At 45.6% G+C, this 26,831-nt stretch overlaps 1 protein-coding gene across 3 annotated transcripts in view; it reads right to left on the bottom strand.

Annotated features, from left to right (window-relative positions):
* Window positions 1–26,831, bottom strand: part of SNX5 (sorting nexin 5) — a 118,843-nt gene that overhangs the window by 45,259 nt on the left and 46,753 nt on the right. For 2 of the 3 annotated variants that reach the window (XM_073557452.1, XM_073557453.1), the window contains exons 2-4: window positions 14,625–14,729; window positions 10,735–10,845; window positions 1,267–1,388 (exon numbers count right to left, since the gene is read on the bottom strand). In XM_073557452.1, coding sequence (XP_073413553.1) covers window positions 1,267–1,388; window positions 10,735–10,845; window positions 14,625–14,729 — 338 coding nt within the window. Of the gene's footprint in view, window positions 1–1,266; window positions 1,389–10,734; window positions 10,846–14,624; window positions 14,730–17,240; window positions 17,266–26,831 lie in introns of those variants that run through there. The other variant, XM_073557454.1, reaches the window with a different exon arrangement.

Below are 26,831 nucleotides of genomic sequence, written 5' to 3'. Positions count from 1 at the left end.
TGAAACTGACAAAGACGCCCTGTTTGGAGAGTTCAGTAGCATTTCACATGACCATGATGTTTACAGCATAAAGCATTGTGCGCCCAGCAGCTAAGTGTAAAGCCGCCAAGGAACACCAAGAACCGCCGCCAAAACTACATATCCTAAAAGTTCATAGATCTTCCAGTTTCTCATAAGATACTAGGTCCATCCCAGCTCTGCCCCGTAGTGTTGCAGTACATAATATATTGCAGGCACGGTGACAAATCATCACCAATTAAGAAGTACATGAGTCACTACTTTTTCTCAATAACTGACATATCACATGCTAAATAGATTCTTGCCAAGAAAGCTTAAGGATTGTGAAAAAAATCTGCAAGTCTGGCTTCAAAGTGTCACATAGGCAAGAGTTTTACATGAACCCATTCCAGTTTGTGGTGACTTAAAAAGTACCATTTACAATTTTTTATATGCGACACACCACCTCAATGGAGAGTCTGGGTCCTGATACCCCCAATCACTCAAAAGACAGTGGAGAAGAGCACAGATCAGCAGGCAGGAGCACTGAACGCCAGCATGAGCATATGCAGAGCCATGTACAGACCCAAATGGCCAGATTCATCAAGACCGATGCAGTTGAAGAGGGGGCGTGGTGGAGACGCTCCTGATTTATGAAGCAGTGCACGGCTCTTCATGAATTTGGAGTGCCTCACGAGTGGTATGCGCCTCTGCGCACCATGCCAGAAATCTAATTCCAGTCGTTGACTGGAGTCAGATTTCAGGCACATGAGGCACCATAGATTATTATGAATTAGACGAGCTGTGGGCAGCAAGTTCTCACCCCGCCCCAGTTCCGCCCATTTTGGCGAAGCTGAAAGAAACTGGTGTTGAAACGCCACTTGAAGAATGGAAGAGTCTCCTGAAACATCCAGGTGTGTGCTCCATGACTCCCCTCTGTGTGACATCTCATATGCTATTCACAGACTTTATATTGGGCATGTTGCAGTGAATATTTGAAATCTGTCTCGGTCTTTGTTTGCTATGGAAAGAATTTGAGATTTTTTTTTTCATTTCAAAGCCATATTTCACAATTGAATGACCAATGTCTTTGAAAGATTGTTATAGTTTTATACATTTAGACAAGCCGATAATTGGTGAATGCGCATTCATTTATAAGCATGCTCATTTCCCCTTAAGATGCTGTATGGAGGATTAACATTATTAATCAGGTGGTTTTAATTCTATGGCAGATCGATGCATGTGTGTATATTCGACTCGGATAATTACGCTTCCAATTCTTGCTTCATTTTGGCAAATTCATCCTTTGTCATGGAGCCTTCGCCTTCTCCAAGTTTCTGCATTTTGTCTCTGGGACCATCAAAATCAGGATTTGCAGGAGATGGTGGTATCTACAAGCACAAGGAAAAAAAGCAACCCTCATGTAATTGTTCTATAGATGAACATGCAGATTGAAAAAAGCAAAATATCTAAATGTAGGCAAAGCACAGTGAAAACTTTCACTTCTACACACTAAGAATGAGGTCTATAAAGCCTGGTAAGGACAACAGCAGAGACTAACAGTTTCCTAACCCTAAAATATCTAAAACCAACACAAAAAAAAGGGATGCTCCCATAATCAAAACACATCACCTATATCCACAAAATAGGTGATTCATGACCGATTTCTGGAGATCCCACCAGTAGGATCATTGTCGTTACAAGAATAGGGATCTTATGGCCCACACGTGAATCTGGAGCGAAGGCTGACAATGAGCATGCCCGCTCTACGCAAGGTCTATACAACTGATGGAGCCAGCCAAGCAGGGTGATCACAAAGTAACTGAAAGGGTCATCAGTTGTCATGCTGGTCCATTACTGGGGGCAGCAATTAAATATCAATTATCCTGTGATTAGATGATAAAGGCATTTTCCTATAATCTAATCTTAATAATCCAGCATATTAAAGGGGGTGCCAGGCATTTAATATTAATGACGCATCCTAAGTATAAATTATTAACATCAGAACGACAGAGAGCTAAAAACCCAGCACCCCCACCGATCAGCTGTCACTAGCTCTGACTGGCCGGATTTAGACACCTAATGGAGCAGTACAGCACAGCCCTGTTCGATATGTAGCAGCAGCTCCCACTGACCCGAATTTTCAGGGACCAATATTCACAGAATTGCACAACCGATTTACTTGTGTTCCATATTTTAAAATTTACCAAAAAAAAATAAATTTTAAGAGTAGCTAATGGAAGACAAATGTAAACCTTTGCAACGATGCTTCTTATAACGTCAATGAAATATCCCACCTATGCTGCTCCATATTTACAGACTACAACCGAACAATGTAGTTTATTCCCACACTTTTGTTTTGTTTTTTTTTTAAATCCCACCCACTTGTTATAGTGGACGAATCTGATGCGGGACGTGGAAGTGGTGATCAATGCTCATCAAATTCATGACAAGTGACGGCATTTGAAATGCCACAACTCTTACTCCGGCAGGGACGCACATCACTTGTCAGAGGCTCCTGATTCATCAACAGGCGTGCGCCTCTTAATGAATCAGGGGACTTGCACTCCACCCAGTCCCCTCATCTAGACCACCGTGAAGGTTGCCAGTCTTGATGAATAGGGGTTTATAGATTGCTGTGAATATAATGTAAGGATTTGTACTCACTCAGGTGCGCTGGAGGAAAACAGGAGGCGTGCTTCTTTTTTTTAAAAAAAAAAAGTCTGTGCGGGTTTATTTACTCCATAAACCCAGCAGTAACAAACGGTAATCGGCCTACAGAGCAGGAGAACAACACAAAACTGTCCTTAGCCGGGCTCTCTGCTCCCTCAGGCCTGTGGGCACACAGGCTGTGCAACGTCCAGCACGCAGGCTTGGTCTGGAGACTCACACACAGGAGGCCTTCTACCTCCCAAGACACAGACCATGTGCTAAACAGCAGCCTTCATTATGTAGACTGTAACCACACCCACATGTGAGGTATGTGGGTAGCCAGACCCGCCCATCTCTCATAGCTACCCGCAACCCGGACCCAGGTGCACTAAATGACATCTTAGTGCTCATATGTGCACAAAAGCCAAAGTACTCCGGGTTGCATCGCAGGGAGCAGCCATCTCTGCGACACATACCTCCCATTGACTACACAGCTATTAGCCTCCTTACAATGAATACACGCATATATTGTAGGAGAGTCAAGTAGGCTAAAATTAAATCCTGGCAGTACAGGTTCTGGCTAGATGCATCTGGACAGCCATGAATGGAACCAGGCCGTATTGAATGGTCAGTCAGCTGGGGAAGCTGAGCAGAGTGGATTTGTGTTGGAGATGGAGAAAGACAAGCTAGAATTTCTCCGAGAGGAGATTGCACAGGTCATGTGTACCAAACCGCAAGTATGTCTGGTTGCTGTGGACAATAGCAGTTTTCTTTGACCGAACTTGGCTAGCTCAGCCGTGTTCGAGTCACCAGTGAATGTGAGCCCACCGAGCCGAAAGCAGGACCTGAATTGCTGTGTGAGTGAAAGTCTTAGTTACTCACCGGTTAACGGTATTTTTCGGAGTCCATGACAGCACCACCTGAGAGAGGGGATCCACCCCTTAGGAACAGGAAACCTACAGATACAAAAGGGTGGCACCTCTCCCACGCATCAGTTGGATTACAGAGCACAAGAGGACTTCCAAGGTTAATGCATGATTTATGTACAGTATTCTTTACAATTATAAACTTTTACCACCAGTGAGCATATACAAGAAATAGACGTGCACACCCCAATCAAACTATAAGGGAGGGAATATACGGGTGCTGTCATGGACTCCGAAAAACACCGTTAACCGGTGAGTAACTAAGACTTTATTCGGTCGTCCATGACAGCACCACCTGAGAGATTTACAGAGAGTAATATCAGCTTTAGGGAGGGACTACAGCCTGCAGCACCCTTATACCAAAAGAGAGGTCTGTGGAAGCACCCAGGTCTAGCCTATAATGACTATAAAAGGTGCTCGGAGAGGACCAAGTAGCCGCCTTACAAATCTGGTCAATGGAGACTTCTGATCTTTCGGCCCATGAGGTTGCCATGGCTCTGGTGGAATGCGCCCTCAGCTTCCCGGGTGGCGACCTGCCCTTTGAGGTGTATGCTATTGAAATCGCCTCTCTAATCCATCTGGCTAGTGTATTTTTTGATGCTCTACAACCTTTCCTGGGGCCTTGATGAGAGATAAATAGGGCATTATCTTTCTTCCAGGGATCGGTGACTGTCAGATATTCTATGAGGCCTCTCCTGACATCCAGGGTGTGTAGTTTCTTTTCCTTCTCGTTAGTTGGATTAGGGAGGAAGGATGGAAGAACTATTTCCTGTGTCCTATGGAAACTAGACACTACCTTCGGCAAGTACGCTGGGTCAGGTCTAAGTATTACCCTATCCTCTTTGAACTGTAAATAAGGAGGACACCTAGATAAAGCCTGGATATCGCTTATTCTGCGGGCTGATGTTAGAGCTACCAGGAAGGCTACCTTGAGGGACAGGTTTTTTAGGGAAGCCGACGAGATAGGTTCGAATGGGGTCTCTGTCATAGCAGTGAGGACTAGGTTCAAGTCCCACGGCATGAACCTATCCTTCATTATTGGCCTGGATCTACCTGCCGCCTTAATGAACCTGCTTACCCAATAATTACCAGCGATGTTACAGCTAAACAGAGCCCCCAAGGCTGACACTTGTACTTTAAGGGTACTGGTAGAGAGCCCCATGTCCAGACCTTTTTGTAGGAACTCTAATATCTGCATTATAGGCGCTGAATCCCCAGCGACTACTCCTGAGTTTTGAAGGAATTTCTTCCAAATTCTGACATAAAATTTTGTGGTAATGATTTTTCTACTCTTAAGTAGGGTGTTAATTAGGTCTGCGGAGAAGCCCTTCTCTTCTAATAATGACCGTTCAAACTCCACACCGTCAGATGAAGGCCAGCCACCTGAGGATGGAAGACTGGGCCCTGGGACAGGAGATCCGGGATGTCCGGCAGAACCCAAGGATCGGACATCGACATGGTCCTGAGGCATGAGAACCATGCTCTCCTGGGCCAAAATGGAGCGATGACTATAACCCTTGCTCTGTCTTTCCTGATTTTCCTCATCACCAGGGGTAGAAGAGATAGGGGAGGGAAGGCGTAGGCTAGTTTGAAGTCCCACTTTATCAGGAAGGCATCTACCGCCAGAGGATTCTCTATGGGATTTAGGGAGCAGAATTGTTTCAATTGCCTGTTGTCTCTGGTGGCGAAGAGGTCTACCTCTGGATATCCCCACTTTTGAACAATCAGATTGAATATGGAGGAGTTTAGGGACCATTCCCCCCCTTGCTTTAGCTGATTGCGGCTTAAAAAGTCTGCCGTGATGTTGTCTCTTCCTTTTATATGCAACGCTGTTAAAGATAGAAAGTATTGTTCTGCTAGATGGAACAACCGCTCTGCTACAATCATCAGGGGTCTGGAACGGGTCCCGCCTTGGTGATTGATATATGCCACGGCGACCTGATTGTCGGAGAACACCCGCACGTGATGGCCCTGTAGATACACAAGGAGCTTTTTAGCCGCCTGTTCTACTGCTGTCAATTCTTTTAGGTTAGATGACATTCCTAACTGATCATGTTGCCATTGGTCCTGGACTAATATTTCACCCATATGAGCTCCCCAACCGTAAGGACTAGCATCCGTGGTGACTATGCGGGTTACGTTATACTCCCAGGGCACCCCTTTAGACAAGTTATCCTTGTCTAACCACCACTCTAGGGACTCCCTTGTGTTACGGGACAAGGTTAGCTGACCCTCCAAGTAACCCCCAAGGACCTTTTGATGTAATAAGACCTCGCTCTGTAGTTTCCTTGCATGAAACTGGGCCCACTGGACTGCCGGGATACAGGCCGAAAGAGAGCCTAGAAGGGACATGGCTTTCCTGAGGGACATGGTGGGGTTATTGGAGGCGTTCAGGATCTGATAATGGAGGCGAACAAGCTTCTCCGGAGGCAGACGGCATTCCTGTTTTTCAGAATCCAGGGTTAGGCCCAAGAATTGTTGGACTTTCATTGGTTGCAACCGAGACTTTTTGACGTTCAGCAACCATCCTAACCGTTCTAGGGCGGACATTGCCTTTTGTAGCTGTTGTAAACAATGATTCGCCGTTTTACCTACAATAAGAAAATCGTCCAGGTAGGGGATCACCAGAATGTTCGATTCACGTAGATGGGCCATGACCTCCGCTATTACTTTAGTAAACACTCGGGGAGCGACTGCCACTCCAAAAGGGAGGGCCGCATATTGGAAATGTCGAATTGACCCATCCAACTGAACCGCCACTCTGAGAAACCGCTGATGGCCTGCATGGATGGGTATATGGTAGTATGCGTCTTTCTGATCTAACACCACCATAAAGCAGTTTTGGAACAGCAATTTTATTGCAGATTTAATTGTTTCCATTTTAAAAGGACGTATGACCAAAAACTTGTTGAGGGCCTTAAGGTTTATTATTGTCCTAAAGGAGCTGTCTGATTTGCGGACCAGGAACAGAGGGGAGTAGAATCCCTTCCCCCATTCTCCCTCTGGAACCTCTATCAGGACTTTTTTGGCGCACAGGTCATGAACCTCGGCCTCCAGGGCAGCTTGTTCTGAAGCAGACGACCTGAGTGGGGTGATTTTAAATTGATCAAGGGGAACCCTAGAAAACTCTAGTCGTAGTCCCACGGCTATTATCCCCAATATCCAGCTGCTATTAGAGATCAGAGACCAGGATGGGTAGAAGGCAGCTAGTCTCCCTCCTACCGGGGTAACTAGTCATTGGGGCGGCTTTTTCGTATCTCGAGCTGGACCTTCCTGGCGCCCCCCTCCAAACATGAATCCTGTACCTTTCCTTTTTTTCTCCTCCCATCTGCCCTGATCTCTGGACGGCCTTCTCCGGAAAAAACCTTTTCTGGTAAAAGGACGTCTGTACGAGGGGTTCGGGAGACTGGGAAATTTCTTTTTGTCATCTCCAGCTTTCTCTAACAATTCGTCCAAGACAGGGCCGAATAGGTACTCCCCCTCGCAGGGAATGGAACAGAGACGGGACCGGGCTTGAATATCTCCTGGCCAACATTTTAACCAGAGCACTCTTCGCGCTGCATTAGATAGACCCGCGGCTTTAGCCGCCATTCTTGCAGAGTCTGCAGAAGCATCGGCTAAAAATGCCGCGGCATTCTGAATGATCGGCAAACTTAAAGGCTGGTGGCATGGAGCCCCTTTTTTCCGGTCTCTTCCATTCTCTGTCAATTAGGTTCTGAACCTTATCGTTTAATGGAAAAGCTCTGCGTTTTTTGGGGTCTAGACCCCCGAACATTATGTCCTGTGCTGAGAGTTCCCGTTTTTTGTCCGCTACCCCCATGGTGGACCGTATTGCTTTCACTAATCTGTCCATCTGGTCTAAGGGGAAGCAGAACCGGCTAGAGTCTTCATCCGAGGAAGACGACGAGGAGGCCGAGGAGTCCGAGGAATTATCGCCTTTCCCAGGGGCGACTGAGGTCTCCGAGCCTGAACCACTAGCCTCTCTTCTCCTAGAAGGTTCTCTTTGAGGTAAGACTTTCATTTCTGCCCTGATCATCTCTCTCAGGTTCGAAGTGAAGTCAGGTTTCTCTTCCGCTACCTGCCTAAACGGGGGAGAGTATAAGGGCCTGACAATCTACCCCTGGACTCCCTGTCTTTAATAACCCCTACCGTTTGCCGAATGCATGGTTGGCATAATTTTTTAGGGTGGCCATCTGGTAGGGGGGAACTACAGAGGGCACATTCCCTGTGCTTCTGTTTTCCCGTAGCCTTCTTCCCCTGAAAAAAAACATAAGGGAACACTGCATCAGGGTACATTCACGGAGATCTCTTACCCATGCAGATGAAGCAGGTACCGGATCACGGAGGGAGGCAGGGGGGTCCTTTCTGGAGGAACTTTCGCGGCTCTGGTCGCTAGTTCGTCTCTGTTTTTTCTGCTGGCCACTCGCAAGCGGTTTTGTCGTGGCCTGTTTTTGCGGGCGCTCCTGCGCCTCGTCCTGCTGGTCCAAGGGGGCTTCCGTTGTATCCATTGCTGGGGCCTTCAGAAGCACCCCAGCGGCATCCCCATCTGCCTTATATGGCCTCCTGGTGTCCGGGTCAGCAGGTATCCTGCCATAGCATCACCCACCCGGCTTTCCGCACTCCCTCCCCCATGCTCCGGCCCCCCTCGCCTTACCCGGGTCGCCGCGCGACCCCCGGACGGGCATGCACCCGCGGCGCGCGCCGGAGGCCGGCCGGCACCCGACTTCCGGTATCGGCGCTATCGCTCCGCCCCTTCCGCAGTGTCACTTCCGCCGCTCATCAGAGCCCTGCGGGAGCGCGCGCGAAGGAGCCGCGCAGCGCCTCCTGGCCGGAATGCCCCACTGCCCCTCTGCGCACGCCGCCATGAGCCCGCCAGGGGCCAGCACTGACCGGGAGGACCGGGCCTGGGGAAGCGCAGCAGGACCGGGGCATACATACCAGGTGCTGGCGTTTTTGGAGACGGCATCCACCGGACCCCTGCTCCACCTGCTCCGTCCACTGCCGTGGTGACCTACCCGGCCCCACCGTGGCGCCTCCAGGGACCCCGCACTGACCGAGGTAGGAGACCCCCTCGCTACCTGAGTCGGTCAGCCGGCCTGGGTACTCAACGACGACTCCATGACGGACGATCTGTAGAGAGTCCTGTCCTCTAGGAACAGGAAACCAACTGATGCGTGGGAGAGGTGCCACCCTTTTGTATCTGTAGGTTTCCTGTTCCTAAGGGGTGGATCCCCTCTCTCAGGTGGTGCTGTCATGGACGACCGAATAAACCTTGTTATTGGTGTGCCTTCATTAGAAAAGGACTGATTTTTATTATGTGTCTACCAGAAAAAGGCTGCTTTCATTTAAAGAGCTGCACAAGTTTATAGAGTTCAATAAACCTCACACTGCTTTAACACAGTAATCCAGTGCCTGTGTGAACTTTAGTGCCTACCTGAGAGCATGGATCCCTACAATTATTACATATTTGTATACACAGAATCTCGATTATATAATATATATTTTTTACTTGTGGTAGGGTACATACAGTGGGGCAAAAAAGTATTTAGTCAGTCAGCAATAGTGCAAGTTCCACCACTTAAAAAGATGAGAGGCGTCTGTAATTTACATCATAGGTAGACCTCAACTATGGGAGACAAACTGAGAAAAAAAAATCCAGAAAAATCACATTGTCTGTTTTTTTTTCCATTTTATTTGCATATTATGGTGGAAAATAAGTATTTGGTCAGAAACAAAATTTCATCTCAATACTTTGTGATATATCCTTTGTTGGCAATGACAGAGGTCAAACGTTTTCTGTAAGTCTTCACAAGGTTGCCACACACTGTTGTTGGTATTTTGGCCCATTCCTCCATGCAGATCTCCTCTAGAGCAGTGATGTTTTTGGCTTTTCGCTTGGCAACACGGACTTTCAACTCCCTCCAAAGGTTTTCTATAGGGTTGAGATCTGGAGACTGGCTAGGCCACTCCAGGACCTTGAAATGCTTCTTACGAAGCCACTCCTTCGTTGCCCTGGCGGTGTGCTTTGGATCATTGTCATGTTGAAAGACCCAGCCACGTTTCATATTCAATGCCCCTGCTGATGGGAGGTTTGCACTCAAAATCTCACGATACATGGCCCCATTCATTCTTTCATGTACCCGGATCAGTCGTCCTGGCCCCTTTGCAGAGAAACAGCCCCAAAGCATGATGTTTCCACCACCATGCTTTACAGTAGGTATGGTGTTTGATGGATGCAACTCAGTATTCTTTTTCCTCCAAACACGACAAGTTGTGTTTCTACCAAACAGTTCCAGTTTGGTTTCATCAGACCATAGGACATTCTCCCAAAACTTCTCTGGATCATCCAAATGCTCTCTAGCAAACTTCAGACGGGCCCGGACATGTACAGGCTTAAGCAGTGGGACACGTCTGGCACTGCAGGATCTGAGTCCATGGTGGCGTAGTGTGTTACTTATGGTAGGCCTTGTTACATTGGTCCCAGCTCTCTGCAGTTCATTCACTAGGTCCCCCCGCGTGGTTCTGGGATTTTTGCTCACCGTTCTTGTGATCATTCTGACCCCACGGGGTGGGATTTTGCGTGGAGCACCAGATCGAGGGAGATTATCAGTGGTCTTGTATGTCTTCCATTTTCTAATTATTGCTCCCACAGTTGATTTCTTCACTCCAAGCTGGTTGGCAATGGCAGATTCAGTCTTCCCAGCCTGGTGCAGGGCTACAATTTTGTTTCTGGTGTCCTTTGACAGCTCTTTGGTCTTCACCATAGTGGAGTTTGGAGTCAGACTGTTTGAGGGTGTGCACAGGTGTCTTTTTATACTGATAACAAGTTTAAACAGGTGCCATTACTACAGGTAATGAGTGGAGGAAAGAGGAGACTCTTAAAGAAGAAGTTACAGGTCTGTGAGAGCCAGAAATCTTGATTGCTTGTTTCTGACCAAATACTTATTTTCCACCATAATATGCAAATAAAATGAAAAAAAAACAGACAATGTGATTTTCTGGATTTTTTTTTCTCAGTTTGTCTCCCATAGTTGAGGTCTACCTGTGATGTAAATTACAGATGCCTCTCATCTTTTTAAGTGGTGGAACTTGCACTATTGCTGACTGACTAAATACTTTTTTGCCCCACTGTATACCCTGTTGGCATTAAGGGACTCACAATAATTCCGGCATACTCGTCAGTCTCGGTAAGGGCATCATGTAACCAGATGAAGTCTTCATGTTGACGGGTGACGGAAAACTCGGGGCTCTGAAAGGTGTTCAATGTGGTCTGGAAAAAAAAAAAAAAAAAAAAGAATTGAAAGTTCAGTGCTACAGATCCAAACATTTAGTTTGGTGTGTTTGGCTCAGATACTGAAAGGTTTTGGCAGATACACTTTTTCTTTTGCCTGACAGTTTTAAATATGTGATTAAATATTTGATTTTTAGATTATAATTACTGCGATTAAAAAAAAAAAAAAAACACAAACACGGTACTATGGTCGATGTCTTACATCTTTCGCTTTTCTTATTCCTTTGTTTCTGCCTATTGCAGCTAAAACCTGCCACAAGTTTGTACATGAATTAGCTTCATTGTAGAGTAATGGGGCTAATCTGCAGCTTTCCTATGCAGAATCTGCACAAATAATATGAGCTGTGGATTTTGAAATCTGTAAATCATTCATCATTCTGCACAGATTTTTTTTAACCCCTTCACCACCATATGGCGGCTTGATTTTTGTGGGACGAGTTGTACTTTTGAACGACACCGTTGGTTTTACCATATAATGTGGTGAAATTGAAAAAAAAAAAAAGTGCAATTCACAAATTGTTTCTTGGGTGTTTTTTTTTTTTTTTTACCATGTTCGCTAAATGCTAAAACTGACTTGCCGTTATGATTCTCCAGGTCATTACAAGTTTGTAGATACCAAACATGTCTAGGTTCTTTTTTTATTTAAATGGTGAAAAAAAAAAAAAAAAATCCAAAATTTGTATGAACAAGAAAAAGTTGCCATTTTCCGAGACCTGTAGCATCTCCATTTTTTCGTGATCTGGAGCTGGGTTAGAGCTCATCTTTTGCATGGCGAGCTGACATTTTTAGCGATACCATTTTGGTGCAGATACGTTCTTTTGATCGCCCATTATTGCATTTTAATGTAATGTTGCAGTGACCAAAAACAGCAATTCTGGTGTTTAGTTTTTTCCTCGTTACGCAGTTTATCAATCGGATTGTTTTTATATACTGATAGATCAGGTGATCCTGAATGCGGCGATAACAAATATGTAATAATAAATTTTATTTCTATAGCGCCGACATATTCCGCAGCACTTTACATTTCAGAGGGGACTTGTACAGACAATAGACATTACAGCATAACAATAATCACATAGATCATAACAGATACCAAGAGGAATGAGGGCCCTGCTCACAAGCTTACAGTCTATGAGGAAAAAAGGGGAGACACGAAAGGTGGGTGGTAACAGTTGCCCTGATTGTATGGACCAGCCATAATGTTAAGTGTGTAACAGTACAGACACAGAGGGCTAATGGATGCATAAAGCATGTGGGAACATGATACGGGGAACCTGGTTATGGTAAAACTTTTGGCTGTGCCACACAGGGATAGATTAGGTTAATGTGTTCAGGCGATAGGCCAGTCTGAATAAATGCGTTTTCAGAGCACGCTTAAAATTGTGGGGATTGGGGACTAATCGTATTGACCTGGGAAGTGCATTCCAAAGAACTGGCGCAGCACGTGTAATGTCTTGGAGACGGGAGTGGGAGGTTCTGATTATTGAGGATGCTAACCTCAGGTCATCAGCAGAACGGAGGGCACGGGTAGGGTGGTATACTGAACCAAGGGAGGAGATGTAGGGTGGTGCTGAGCCATGGAGGGCTTTGTGGGTGAGGGTAATAAGTTTGTACTAGATTCTGGAGTGGATGGGTAGCCAGTGTAATGACTGGCACAAGGTAGAGGCATCGGTGTAACGATTGGTGAGGAATATGATCCTGACTGCAGCATTCAAGACAGATTGGAGGGGGGAGAGTTTGGTAAGAGGGAGACCCATTAGAAGAGAGTTACAATAGTCGAGACGAGAATGAATAAGAGAAACAGTAAGAGTTTGTGTATTTTGTGTATTTTTCTTTTTATTGTTTTATTTTGAATGGGCCGAATCGGGGGCGATTTACACTTTTATATTTTATTTTTAAAAACATTTTTTTTTACTGGCTTTAATAGTCTCCATGGGAGACTAGATCCAGCAAGCTTCTGCCCTGCTATATGTAACTAAACTGCTTACATGCTATGAGTGCCGGCTATTGGGCGGCGCTCCCAGCAGTTCAGCGATGACAACCACAGGGGTCTCCTGCAGACCCCGGGTTGTCACACCAACTCATCGGCGACCCATGCTCATGTGATACAGGCGCCAATGGGCGTGGTTTGTGATGTGCATCCGGCTCAATCATGTTAAATGCTGCTTTCATAAATTGATATTATGTTAACAGCCACGGGTGGATCGTGATTCCACTCCGGGCTGTTAAGGGCAGATGTCAGCTGATGAAATCAGCCAATATGTGCCGGAAAAGTTGCGGACTCATTGCCAGAGCCCGTATCAACGAGGGGTAGGCGACCTTGGACGTACCTATGCGTCCAAGGTCGTATAGGGTTTAAGGTGAGGTGGCAAAGGATTAACTTCTTAAAGCTAGGGCTCATGTACATGACTATATTTTCGATCTGAGTGCAATCTGTGCAGATCAATGTTATTCAATAGGGTAGTGCAGATGAGTGATTTTTTTTCCTTCACCGGCCGAATCTTTGTGTAGAATAAATATATAAAATTTGCAGTATGCTCGATTTTCCTATGAAAACTCGGATGAGCCTCACCCATTCAAGTTTATGGGTGTGAGACAAAAATCACGTGCCACAGTATAGCATGAGATTTTTATGGCTACATTACAATTCTGTACTAAAGGAAACTGTAAATGGTCTGGTAAATGATGAGTAGCTGCAGAGTAAGGCTGTGTGCCCACTAGAGATGAGCGACTTTGCCTTTTTTTAGGGTCGAGTTGGGTTTCATGAAACCCGACTTTCTCAAAAGTCGAGTTGAACGAAATCGGCCGACTATAGGGAAAAGTCGTGAAACACGAAACCCAATGCAAGTCAATGGGGAGCAAAGTCGGCAGTGAGTGGAGGACTGTAAACACACCTGGCATGAATTTTAACCCTAGAGGCGGCGAAATCTCACACTCCAGTTACGCTCCGCTTCTCTCATTGGCTGAAAAAAGTCACGTGCAAGCATTCGGCGAAACCCGACTTTGGCGCTTGGGTCGCTGACCGCATGGCCGACTTCACACTGTGGTCAGGTTTCGTTTCATGAAACCCGACTTTGGCGAAAGTCGGCGACTTTTGAATCTGACCGACCTGTTTCGCTCAACTCTTGCCCACATTAGCTTTTTTTTTTTTTTTTTTTTTTTTTTTTTTTAAGCGTTTTTGATGCGTTTTTTTCGGGGTCAAAACGCTTCAAAAACGCTTAAAATAAGCTTCCCATTCATTTTAATGCTTTTTGGCCTTTTTGTGCCAATGGAAGCGTTTTTTTCCGCATAGGAAACGCTTAGTGGCTAAAAATGCAGCATGCTCATTAATTTTCTGGAAAAGTCCGCGTTTTTAGCTATTTCCTATGGTCCAGAAGACGCGCGGAAAAAAAAGCATCAAAAACGCGCGTTTGAGAAAAAAAACGCACGGAAAAAAACGCGCGTTTTCTGGGAAGGAGTCCGGTTTTGTGTCAGGTTTAAAACGCTAACGTTGGCACATAGCCTAAAAGAACAAATTGCATGCAACGTATTGCACATGGAGGATGACAAGTGAGAAAAAATGTATCCCACTATCCTGTATGAAATTCAATGATCGTTTATACTGTCGTACCAGAGTCTGAACTCTAGTTAACACTGGCCAACTCTAGGGTGCGTTGGCGGCCATTGTGGCCACCATCTACAGCCCTGTAGCTCAAAATGCTCAAGAAAAAAAAAAAATTATAACCAAATACCCGTCTGCCAGTACACAAGTATCTCACCTTTGTATGGACAGTAAACTTGACTTTGTCCCGCTCGCTAAGTGCATCCGGAATATCAATCATCAAAGATGGGTCGGTGTTGAGGTCCACAGATACTGACCTGACCTGAAGGATGAAGAGCACATGTTAATTGTAATAACATGCAAGCAAACATTATCTGTCACCTGGTAATGCACACAGAAACATAACAGAAAAAAAACAGCATGAAGATGAAAGTCAACCATGAATGGGGAACTCCCATACATCTTATCAGCACACACCGATAGGACCCCCCATTTACCAGGTATATGATAGAAGAGGTCTTTCTTCACTGCTTCCAAGAACAGTGTGAAAGTGTTAGCCCAGCGATTGGCAGCAGCGGTGAGGAGCACAGTAATCGTGAGGTCCCTGATGCAGCCAGTAAACTACGACTGGGAGCACTTTACCTGCTAATCCAGGTTTTGAAGTGAATGGAGATTGGTCAGTTCGTATCAACGTCCATTTCTATAAAGGTTACAGAAACAGCCGAACTCGCTTCCATGTATATTTCCAGTACAACCAGTGTTACAATAGAAATTAATGGGTAGCACTACGCACGGGCGCCAACTCTGCATTCATTTCCTATCTTAACAGGTGTGACGAGAGACCAGTTCTGAGGTGGAACCCCAAATTTTCATACACTAAAGGTATATCCCTTTAAAGAGGCTCCCAAACAGCATAAATGAAAAATAAACTATTGTGTTATTCTATATAGTAAAGGAAAGGAGATGGTACATCAGGATTTCAAAAAATATAGCACTGAAATCAACTTAGATAGCACAAAAATGCCCCCACAAAAAAGTTGCCTGCTGAGGTCCCCTTTTTACAAATACTAGGAAATTTCCATGCAGTATTTTGCATGGACCAGCTGCTTGAAAAGTATGGCCAAACCAGGGATTGAAGAGTGAGGAGGACAATTTGCATATTCCAGGTGCCTTCTGGGAAAAGCGAAGAATCTCCCTCAGCAAGAAGATCGTTGGGTACAGCCGGGACCAGCTGCTTGGAGAGTATCGCCAAACCGCACGCTGTAACTTTGCCCCTAGGACATTATTGCAAGAAAGCTTGGCTAATTGAGTAGATTACACAAGAAGGAAGACACACAGCAAGTCAGCAGGATCTAGAAGCAACATGGCAGATGTGACAACCTACATGGTGAGCTGCAACATGTGCTACATGTTCACAGATCAACTAGAAGAAGAATCCAACTTCACCTGCTAAAAGTGTAGACTACTGGCCCTTTTAGAAGAAAAGGTGCAGGGTCTGGAAGAAATAATTGCAACTTTGAAACTCAAAGAAAATGAAGACTTCCTAGACAGAACAGAAGCATCTCTACTGGTCACAAAAGGTGAAGAAAGTGTCAGAGAACTTTCAAAAGCAGACGAGTGGAAGCATGTGATCAAAAGAAGCAAGAAGACCATGGAGACATCACCAACCACACAACTGAGAAACCGATGCCAAGGCCTTGTGGAGGACGAAGATGGCACACCTAAGGACGAGGCACTACCAGCAAGCAAAGAAAAAAAGGGCACACAGCAATACCCAGAAGTAGTGACAACAAAAACTACAGCCAAGAAGCGAAGAAGAGTGGTAGCGGTGGGAGTCTCACTACTGAGAGTCACAGAAGTAGCCATCTGCAGACCGGACATAACTACTAGAGAAGTATGCTGCCTCCCAGGTGTGAAGATTAAGGATGTGACCGACAGGATACCAAAGCTCATCAGCTCCAAGGATGTCCATTCATTTCTTCTGATATATGTTGGTACAAATGACACGGCAAGGAAGGACCTACCGACAATCTGCAAGGAATTTGAAGAGTTGAGGAAGAAAGTAAAGGAACTGGATGCACAGGTAGTTTTTTTCTTCTATCCTTCCAGTAGACAGGCATGGCACCAGGAGATGGAAAGGGATCCTTGAGGCCAACAACTGGCTAAGGCCTGTTTCACACTTCCGTTTTTGACCATCAGTCAAAATCCGCCGTTTTTGCAAAAAAAATGGATCCGCCATTTTCTTGGCGGATCCGTTTTTTCCCCCATTGATTTGCATTACCGGTGGATCTCGACGGATGGCCATCCGTTGGATCCGTTTTTTTGCGGATACGTCAATTTTTTTGCGTCCGCCGAGATGCCTGGACGGACCATGTAACGTTTTTTGTGCTGCAGGATCCGCATTTTTATAGTGCGCATGCCCGGAGGAATGAAGTCAGGCGGAAATTTAACCCTGAAATCATTTCTGGCGGACAGAAAAAATTCCCTCCCTCCCTCCGCAGTGGTTCCTTTAAAATTCTTCATTCGGCGGATCCGTCAAAAAAAAAAAAAAAAGGTCCGGTGGCATCCGTTCACCTCAGTTAACAACAGATCCGCTTTCCGCCATTTTGGCGGATTTTAACTGACACAAAAAAACTGATGTGTGAAACAGGCCTAAGACGGTCAAAGTAAAAGGTAAGGTGCTCTGCGTGTCTTTAGAGAGGTACTATGGGTGAGAGCAATATTGATTATCCCTTTTGCATTTGAACTGTAGAGAACTGTGCTGAGATTACTATGAGGTCCTGGATACTGATCGTATATTGACAGGCATTTTTTTGCTATGTTTTTTTTTTACCTTTGACTTTGAATCGATGCATACAGTTGTGCTCAAAAGTATTGACACCCCTGCAATTCTGTCAGATAATACTCAGTTTCTTCCTGAAAATGATTGCAAACACAAATTCTTTATACAGAATAATGGGCCCCATATATTACTTCATACAGTATAATGGGCCCCAAATATTATTTAATACAGCATAACGGGCCCCATATATTACTTCATACAGTATTATGAGCACCATATACAGTTGTGGCCAAAAATATTGACACCCCTGCAATTCTGTCAGATAATAGTTTCTTCCTGAAAATGATTGCAAACACAAATTCTTTGGTATTATTATCTTCATTTAATTTGTCTTAAATGAAAAAACACAAAAGAGAATGAAGCAAAAAGCAAAACATTGATCATTTCACACAAAACTCCAAAAATGGGCCAGACAAAAGTATTGGCACCCTCAGCCTAATACTTGGTTGCACAACTTTTAGCCAAAATAACTGCGACCAACCGCTTCCGGTAACCATCAATGAGTTTCTTACAATGCTCTGCTGGAATTTTAATCCATTCTTCTTTGGCAAACTGCTCCAGGTCCCTGATATTTGAAGGGTGCCTTCTCCAAACTGCCATTTTTAGATCTCTCCACAGGTGTTCTATGGGATTCAGGTCTGGACTCATTGCTGGCCACCTTAGAAGTCTCCAGTGCTTTCTCTCAAACCAGTTTCTAGTGCTTTTTGAAGTGTGTTTTGGGTCATTGTCCTGCTGGAAGACCCATAACCTCTGAGGGAGACCCAGCTTTCTCACACTGGGCCCTACATTATGCTGCAAAATTTGTTGGTAGTCTTCAGACTTCATAATGCCATGCACACGGTCAAGCAGTCCAGTGCCAGAGGCAGCAAAGCAACCCCAAAACATCAGGGAACCTCAGCCATGTTTGACTGTAGGGACAGTGTTTTTTTTCTTTGAATGCCTCTTTTTCTCCTGTAAACTATGTTGATGCCTTTGCCCAAAAAACTCTACTTTTGTCTCATCTGACCAGAGAACATTCTTCCAAAAAGTTTTAGGCTTTTTCAGGTAAGTTTTGGCAAACTCCAGCCTGGCTTTTTTATGTCTCGGGGTAAGAAGTGGGGTCTTCCTGGGTCTCCTACCATACAGTTCTTTTTCATTCAGACGCCGACGGATAGTACGGGTTGACACTGTTGTACCCTCGGACTGCAGGGCTGCTTGAACTTGTTTGGATGTTAGTCGAGGTTCTTTATCCAACATCCGCACAATCTTGCGTTGAAATCTCTTGTCAATTTTTCTTTTCCGTCCACATCTAGGGAGGTTAGCCACAGTGCCATGGGCTTTAAACTTCTTGATGACACTGCGCACGGTAGACACAGGAACATTCAGGTCTTTGGAGATGGACTTGTAGCCTTGAGATTGCTCGTGTTTCATCACAATTTGGTTTCTCAAGTCCTCAGACAGTTCTTTGGTCTTCTTTCTTTTCTCCATGCTCAATGTGGTACACACAAGGACACAGGACAGAGGTTGAGTCAACTTTAATCCATGTCAACTGGCTGCAAGTGTGATTTAGTTATTGCCAACACCTGTTAGGTGCCACAGATAAGTTACAGGTGCTGTTAATTACACAAATTAGAGAAGCATCACATGATTTTTCGAACAGTGCCAATACTTTTGTCCACCCTCTTTTTTATGTTTGGTGTGGAATTATATCCAATTTGGCTTTAGGACAATTCTTTTTGTGTTTTTTCATTTAAGACAAATTAAATGAAGATAATAATACCAAAGAATTTGTGTTTGCAATCATTTTCAGGTAGTAACTGAGTATTATCTGACAGAATGGCAGGGGTGTCAATACTTTTGGCCACAACTGTATGCACCTTATATGGTACAAAGTAATTTGTGCTATAATATATATTATATATGTATGTCTACATTGAACACCCAGAAAACACGTTATTCTGCATTTACCCATCCCCCCCTTTTTTCATTAAGTCCTTGGTTTTTTTTGCCATATTTGTATATTCATGAACATTTCTGATGTAATAAAATTTGATTTTACTTGAATTTCTTGGACTTGTACTCCATTTTCTTTTTGTGTATTATGTTGGGAGTGTCCTTGGAGACTTTTTCCAGGTCATATTACTGAGGCGGAGGACTGTTGAAGGGAATCTGTCCCCCCCCCAGGCGTTTTTAAGTAAATGAGCCACCTTGTGCAGCACTAATGCTGCATTCTGTCAAGGCGGCTCTTATATTTAGCGTCCCTTCCACCGCCGAAATAAGAGTCTTTAAAATTAGTCAGACATACCAGAAGTTTGACCGGGGGGGCAGGTCTTTCCCCCTCTGACACAGACGCCTCACATCCATCATTCATTTCCTCCTTATGTCTTTGCTTCACCTCCTCTGTGTTAAATTCAAATGCTGGTGCCTGCGCTGTAATATATTTTATTGGGCATGTACAGTTAGCGCTGCCCGTTCTCTCACATAACTTCATAGCCTGGCTATCGCGCCTGCGTGGACGCGCTGCCAGACATCCCGCCCCGCAGTCGCTTAGGATTTATTCACACGGCAGGGCGGGATTTCTGGCAGCACTAACTGTACATGCCCAATAAAATATATTACTACGCAGGCGCCAGCATTTAAATTGAACACAGAGGAGGCAGAGCAAAGACATAAGGAGGAAACTAATGATGGATGCGAGGCGTCGGTGTCAGAGGGGGAAAGACCTGCCCCCACGGTCAAACTTCTGGTATGTCTGACTAATTTTAAAAGCGCTTATATCGGCAGTGGAAGCAGGGTCGGACTAGCCCATCGGAGAACCGGAGGATTCTCCGGTGGGCCCTGGCTCTGGCACCTGCTGACATATTGGCCAGCAGCTTCCTAGGGCCCCCACTGCTCCAGGGGCCCCTAGCCAGTGGTGTGTCGCTAATAGCGGCACACCCATCTGCTATGGGGCCCCTGAGTCAAGGGTGACCCTCCCGCTGCCAGGAGCAGCAGCTGGAGACAAGCCCCTGTCCCCTCTGCTAAAGATAAATGAATATTCACGCCTTACCACGCCCCCATGGGCGTAGAGAGGCGTGAATACCATTTCTCTTTAAAAGCTGGCACTGTTAGACCTGTTTCACACTTCAGTTGTTTGACGTTAGTCAAAATCCGCCGTTTTTAGAAGAAAAAAAAACGTATCCGCCTTTTTTGGCGGATCAGCCATTTTTCCCATAAACTTGCATGCGGCGGATTTTGACGGATGGTCATCCGTTGCGTTCGTTTTTTGACGGATCCGTCATAATTTTGGCGTCTGCTGTCTGGAGTGGACGGACAATGAAACGTTTTTTGTCTGCGTTAAAACAGCGGATAGCAACGGATCCGTCGCCGTCCGCCATGCGTTATAATGGACGCCTATGGGAGACAGCTCCGTTGCAAACCGTTAATTGACGGAATCCGCCAACGGATTTCGCTTGTTTATACTGAGCATGCCCGGAAGAATTTCCTTTCAAGAAATTTAACCCCAAAACCCGTTCTACCAGCAAAAATCTCTCTCTCTCTCTCTCTAGAATCCTATTGCTTTAAATCTCAGACAATGGTGGATAAACGGATCCGTCAAAAATACGGATCCAGTGCATCCATTTGTCGTCAAACGGATCCGTTTTTTTACACTTTGGCGGATTTCAACTGACGTCAAACAACTGAAGTGTCAAACAGGCCTGAGAGATCGACTACTTTGTAAGCACAGTGCTAAATCTGGCCAAGATTAGGAGTTTATATGGTGATCCAGTGATTCTGGATGGCTTCAAAACAGTGTTTACAAGCTCAACAGGAAAGAGCTTGTAAGCACTGCACATGTTCAGCTGTCTAGCAGCAGTGGTCGGTCTCCAAAGCAATAAGCTGTAAATAACAGAAAAGTGCTAAAGGTGTTGTCCACCACTCAGACACCCCCTTCTCAATTTCTATGTTTCCTCCAGAAAAACAACAACATCAATACTCACCTCAGGCTCCGGCGCCATTCCAGCTGTGTCGGACCTGACTCTCCCAGGAATCACGCCATATTGTTATGTCACGCGATCCCTGTGACAAATCAGCGATGGCTTTACTTTCCCCTCCTTTAGACAAACCAAAACACCTGGAGGAAGTGATAGCTGCTTCTGCCATCCGTTGTTTTTACACTTTGGCAGATGTCGACTGACGTCAAACAACTGAAGTGTGAAACAGGCCTTAGCCATCAAGCTGCGGCTAACACTGCCCGCTGGTGCTGCTGAATCGGGGCCCTGGAGGTGGGCACCCTAAGGGGGGGGGGGGGGGGAACCTTAATTTCGATCCCTGCAGCTTTTGACTGAAGCAGAGCTGCAGGGATCTGATCATCCGAGTCATGATCTGACACTGTCCCCCTTCCTGCTGGTCTGCCCAGCACTTCCTGTCTGACTCAGCGAGGCTGGATGATGTCATCATTCAGCCCAGCTGTTTCAGAGAGGAAGCTGCCAGGATGCGCTGCGGGGCACCTGCGGAGAGGTGAGTGTGTTTGTGTGGTGCGGTGCTGTGTGTGTGTATGTGGTGCGGTGTTGTGTGTGGCGCTGTGTATGCGGTGCTGTGCGGTGGGTGTGTAGTGCTGCGGTGCTTTGTGTGTGAGAGAGTGGTGCGGTGCTGTCTGTGAGGTGCTGTATGTGTGATGGTGTGGTGTGGGGGAGGCAATGATGAGGGTGAGGAGGCAATAAAAGTGGTGATGAGGAGGCAATGATGGTGGTGGGGGGGAAGGCAATGATGATGGTGGTGAGGAGGCAATGGTAATGGTGGTGGGGGGAGGCAATGATGGTGGTGGTGAGGAGGCAATGATGGTGGTGGGGGAGGCAGTAATGATGGTGAGGAGGCAATGATGATGGTAGTGAGAAGACAATGATAATGGTAGTGAGGAGGTGATGGTGGGGGAGGCAGTAATTATGGCGAGAAGGCAATGATGGAGGTGTTGGAATGGGCAATGATGGGGGTGTTGGGGGAGAAAGCAATGATGGTTGTGGTGTAAAGGACAATGGTAGTGGGGGAGGAGGCAATGATGGAGGTGGTGATGAGGACAATGGTGGAGGGGTGCTGCATTATACCCTTTGAGGCGGGCTGAATTATACCCTATGAGGGGGCCTACATTATATACTGTGGGGGACTGCATTATATTGTGTGGGGGCTGCATTGCACTATATGAGGTGGGCTGCATTATGCCATATGAGGGTGCTACATTATATTCTATTGGGGGGGGCATTATAACTTATGAGAAGGTTGCATTATATTTTGTGGGATGCTGTATTATACCCTATGGGGGTGCACTATATTCTATGAGGGGGCTGCATTATATTCCATGAGGGAGGCTACATTATATTCTATGAGGGGGTCTACCCCAATCCGTACCACATAATTAAGATGTGTACTACCATATATTATACCCTGATATTAGCGTGTTTAACCACACTATTGGTCTTGTATTTATTTCTATGTGGCTACATAGTGGGCCCCAAGAATGATTTTCTCTCGTGGGCCCAAGGTGCTCCAGTCCGACGGTGGTTGGAAGGGACACTAAATAAAAGAGCCACCTTGACAGAATGCAGCATTAGTGCTGCACAAGGTGGCTCTCTTACTTAAAAACGCCGGGGGGGGTGACAGGTTCCCTTTAATCGATTTGGTTTAAAATATATTCTGTTCTTATTTTCCTGTATTCTAAGGTCAACATAGTGTGCACGTGCCGGCCATCGCAATTATCTGTAAGGTTGGCGCATGCGCACTGCTAAGTTGACATTGTAGTACATTACTTCAATAAAATGGTGCAGGAGTCAGCGTGTGTGCATACCAGCACTTGCGCCATTTTATTGAAGACACTGTATATGCATATTCACAGACATAGCGTCTTCACAAAAATGTTGCCAGAAAGTGGTGGATGCATCACTCTGTCCGAAGCAAACTAGTGTGCGAATTCGCAGACAGTGTCTTCGGCAAAATTGCGCCGGATATTGCGGGATGTGCATGGGATGACTCTGGCGCAATTTTATTGAAAAATTGTACTACAACTTCAATATAGAAGAGTGCACGCACCAGTCGTTACAATTACTCCTATGGCCGGTGTGTGCGCTCACTGCTAAGTTGACATTGTACTACATTACTTCAATAAAATGGTGCTGCAGTCAGCGTGCGTGCATACCGAGATCTTCGGTGCCATTTTATTGAAGACACTGTATAAATGTACCAACAAAAACGCTCACCAGAAGGGCGCAGAACGGGTTCAATACCTAGTTCAGGATAACCTTAGCGGAGCATAATAAAGACTGGTAGAAAGTGATAGCCATCAGGGGAAAATGCACAGATAAAATACTTCCTGTTTTAAAACACTGGATACAGTGAAAGTCTAGGGAACGGATGTCGCAGAATCCAAAAAAATCTGTTTCCTTTTCCACTGAAGACTTAAACTAAATAGGAATCTGCTGAATCAAGGAAAAAAAAAAAAAATAGATAACTGAAAAGAATCAACATCCTAGAAGATAAATGTCAGGAAACCGGTGGATGGGGCACAGTCCGCTCCAACATATAACCCAGCTCTGCACAGTGCAGAAAGTATACAGAACTGTAACTCTTCACAACTGGTTAACTCAACACTGAAATATTTTATCATACAGTGCTACCTCTGGTAACAAAAGGTTAAATATATAAAGGCCTAGACTGGGCCATCTTAGCATGAAATTATATTCAACTCCTAGAGACGTAAATAACGCACATCGCTGAGCAAAGCATTCTTCAACTATAGGACCACTCCAATCAGAATGTGCATTTCGCTGTTAAAACCGTATGACTGATCACGATGATTAGCTAGTCCACTAATCACACTAAGGCAAGTAGATCCCATCAGTGGGCTCCATTTACTGCGTTCACTTACTGGTGTGCCCATTAGTAAATCTCTGCAGTAGAGTGGTACACTCGGCCCGTACCGCGCGGATCCCGCTGTACTCGGCTCATATGTGCTAATGCATTGGACACCAGGTGACCGTGGCTTTATTTTATTCTTACTATACACTGTTTTCTATATATGACCCCAAATGCGTTCCTGTAGAAACATTATAAGTAAGGGCAGGTCTGTGTCTAGCTTCCTGCTTTTATCTGCCAAGTAGTACATAGGAATAAGAGAAGCAGGCATTCAGTTTTTGATAGTAAAACTAAAACCATCGGACAAGAGCAGGTGCAAAAAAATTTCAAAATATGAGGGAGGTTTCCAACACATATTGTGCAGGCAGAATGCTGAAGACGACCTGCCCACTAAAAAGAAAGTATTCAAAATTACTGAGCATAATAGACTAGATCTTACAACTGCTTTGGGGTCACATTCCAGTCAAATATGTTTAAGTTCTGGAGGATAAGGGCTGCAAGACCAGAGCTGTGGGGTCAGTAAGCCAAACCTCCAACTCCTCAATTTGCCTGACTCCGACTCCACAGCACTGGTCACTACTGAGCATGTGCATAAAGTGCAGCACAGATTCATCTCATCTATGACTCCACAGCACCGGTCACTACTGAGCATGTGCATAAAGTGCAGCACAGATTCATCTCAGCTATGACCCCACAGCCCTGGTCACTACTGAGCATGTACATAAAGTGCAGCACAGATTCATCTCATCTATGACCCCACAGCACTGGTCACTACTGAGCATGGACATAAAGTGTAGCACAGATTCATCTCAGCTATGACCCCACTGGTCACTACTGAGCATGTGCATAAAGTGCAGCACAGATTCATCTCAGCTATGACTCCCCAGCACTGGTCACTACTGAGCATGTGCATAAAGTGCAGCACAGATTCATCTCAGCTATGACTCCACATCACTGGTCACTACTGAGCATGTGCATAAAGTGCAGCACAGATTCATCTCAGCTATGACTCCACATCACTGGTCACTACTGAGCATGTGCATAAAGTGCAGCACAGATTCATCTCAGCTATGACTCCACTGGTCATTACTGAGCATGTGCATAAAGTGCAGCACAGATTCATCTCAGCTATGACCCCACAGCCCTGGTCACTACTGAGCATGTGCATAAAGTGCAGCACAGATTCATCTCAGCTATGACTCCACATCACTGGTCACTACTGAGCATGGACATAAAGTGTAGCACAGATTCATCTCAGCTATGACCCCACTGGTCACTACTGAGCATGTGCATAAAGTGCAGCACAGATTCATCTCATCTATGACTCCACTGGTCACTACTGAGCATGTGCATAAAGTGCAGCACAGATTCATCTCATCTATGACCCCACAGCACTGGTCACTACTGAGCATGGACATAAAGTGTAGCACAGATTCATCTCAGCTATGACCCCACTGGTCACTACTGAGCATGTGCATAAAGTGCAGCACAGATTCATCTCAGCTATGACTCCCCAGCACTGGTCACTACTGAGCATGTGCATAAAGTGCAGCACAGATTCATCTCAGCTATGACTCCACATCACTGGTCACTACTGAGCATGTGCATAAAGTGCAGCACAGATTCATCTCAGCTATGACTCCCCAGCACTGGTCACTACTGAGCATGTGCATAAAGTGCAGCACAGATTCATCTCATCTATGACCCCACAGCACTGGTCACTACTGAGCATGGACATAAAGTGTAGCACAGATTCATCTCAGCTATGACCCCACTGGTCACTACTGAGCATGTGCATAAAGTGCAGCACAGATTCATCTCAGCTATGACTCCCCAGCACTGGTCACTACTGAGCATGTGCATAAAGTGCAGCACAGATTCATCTCAGCTATGACTCCACATCACTGGTCACTACTGAGCATGTGCATAAAGTGAAGCACAGATTCATCTCAGCTATGACTCCCCAGCACTGGTCACTACTGAGCATGTGCATAAAGTGCAGCACAGATTCATCTCAGCTATGACTCCACAGCACTGGTCACTACTGAGCATGTGCATAAAGTGCAGCACAGATTCTTCTCAGCTATGACCCCACAGCACCGGTCACTACTGAGCATGTGCATAAAGTGCAGCACAGATTCATCTCAGCTATGACGCCACAGCCCTGGTCACTACTGAGCATGTACATAAAGTGCAGCACAGATTCATCTCAGCTATGACTCCCCAGCACTGGTCACTACTGAGCATGTGCATAAAGTGCAGCACAGATTCATCTCAGCTATGACTCCACAGCACTGGTCACTACTGAGCATGTGCATAAAGTGCAGCACAGATTCATCTCAGCTATGACCCCACAGCACCGGTCACTACTGAGCATGTGCATAAAGTGCAGCACAGATTCATCTCAGCTATGACGCCACAGCCCTGGTCACTACTGAGCATGTACATAAAGTGCAGCACAGATTCATCTCAGCTATGACTCCCCAGCACTGGTCACTACTGAGCATGGACATAAAGTGCAGCACAGATTCATCTCATCTCTGACCCCACAGCACCGGTCACTAACGAGCATGTATATAAAGTGTAGCACAGATTCATGTCAGCTATGACTCCACAGCACTGGTCACTACTGAGCATGTGCATAGAGTGCAGCACAGATTCATCTCAACTATGACTCCACAGCACTGGTCACTACTGAGCATGTGCATAGAGTGCAGC

Source organism: Dendrobates tinctorius, unplaced genomic scaffold, assembly GCF_039654945.1.
Source record: "Dendrobates tinctorius isolate UK_male_01 unplaced genomic scaffold, ASM3965494v1 ptg000250l, whole genome shotgun sequence".
NCBI lineage: Eukaryota > Metazoa > Chordata > Amphibia > Anura > Dendrobatidae > Dendrobates > Dendrobates tinctorius.
The sequence above is the reverse complement of the archived record's forward strand: the minus strand, read 5'-3'. Positions and strand labels throughout refer to the sequence as shown.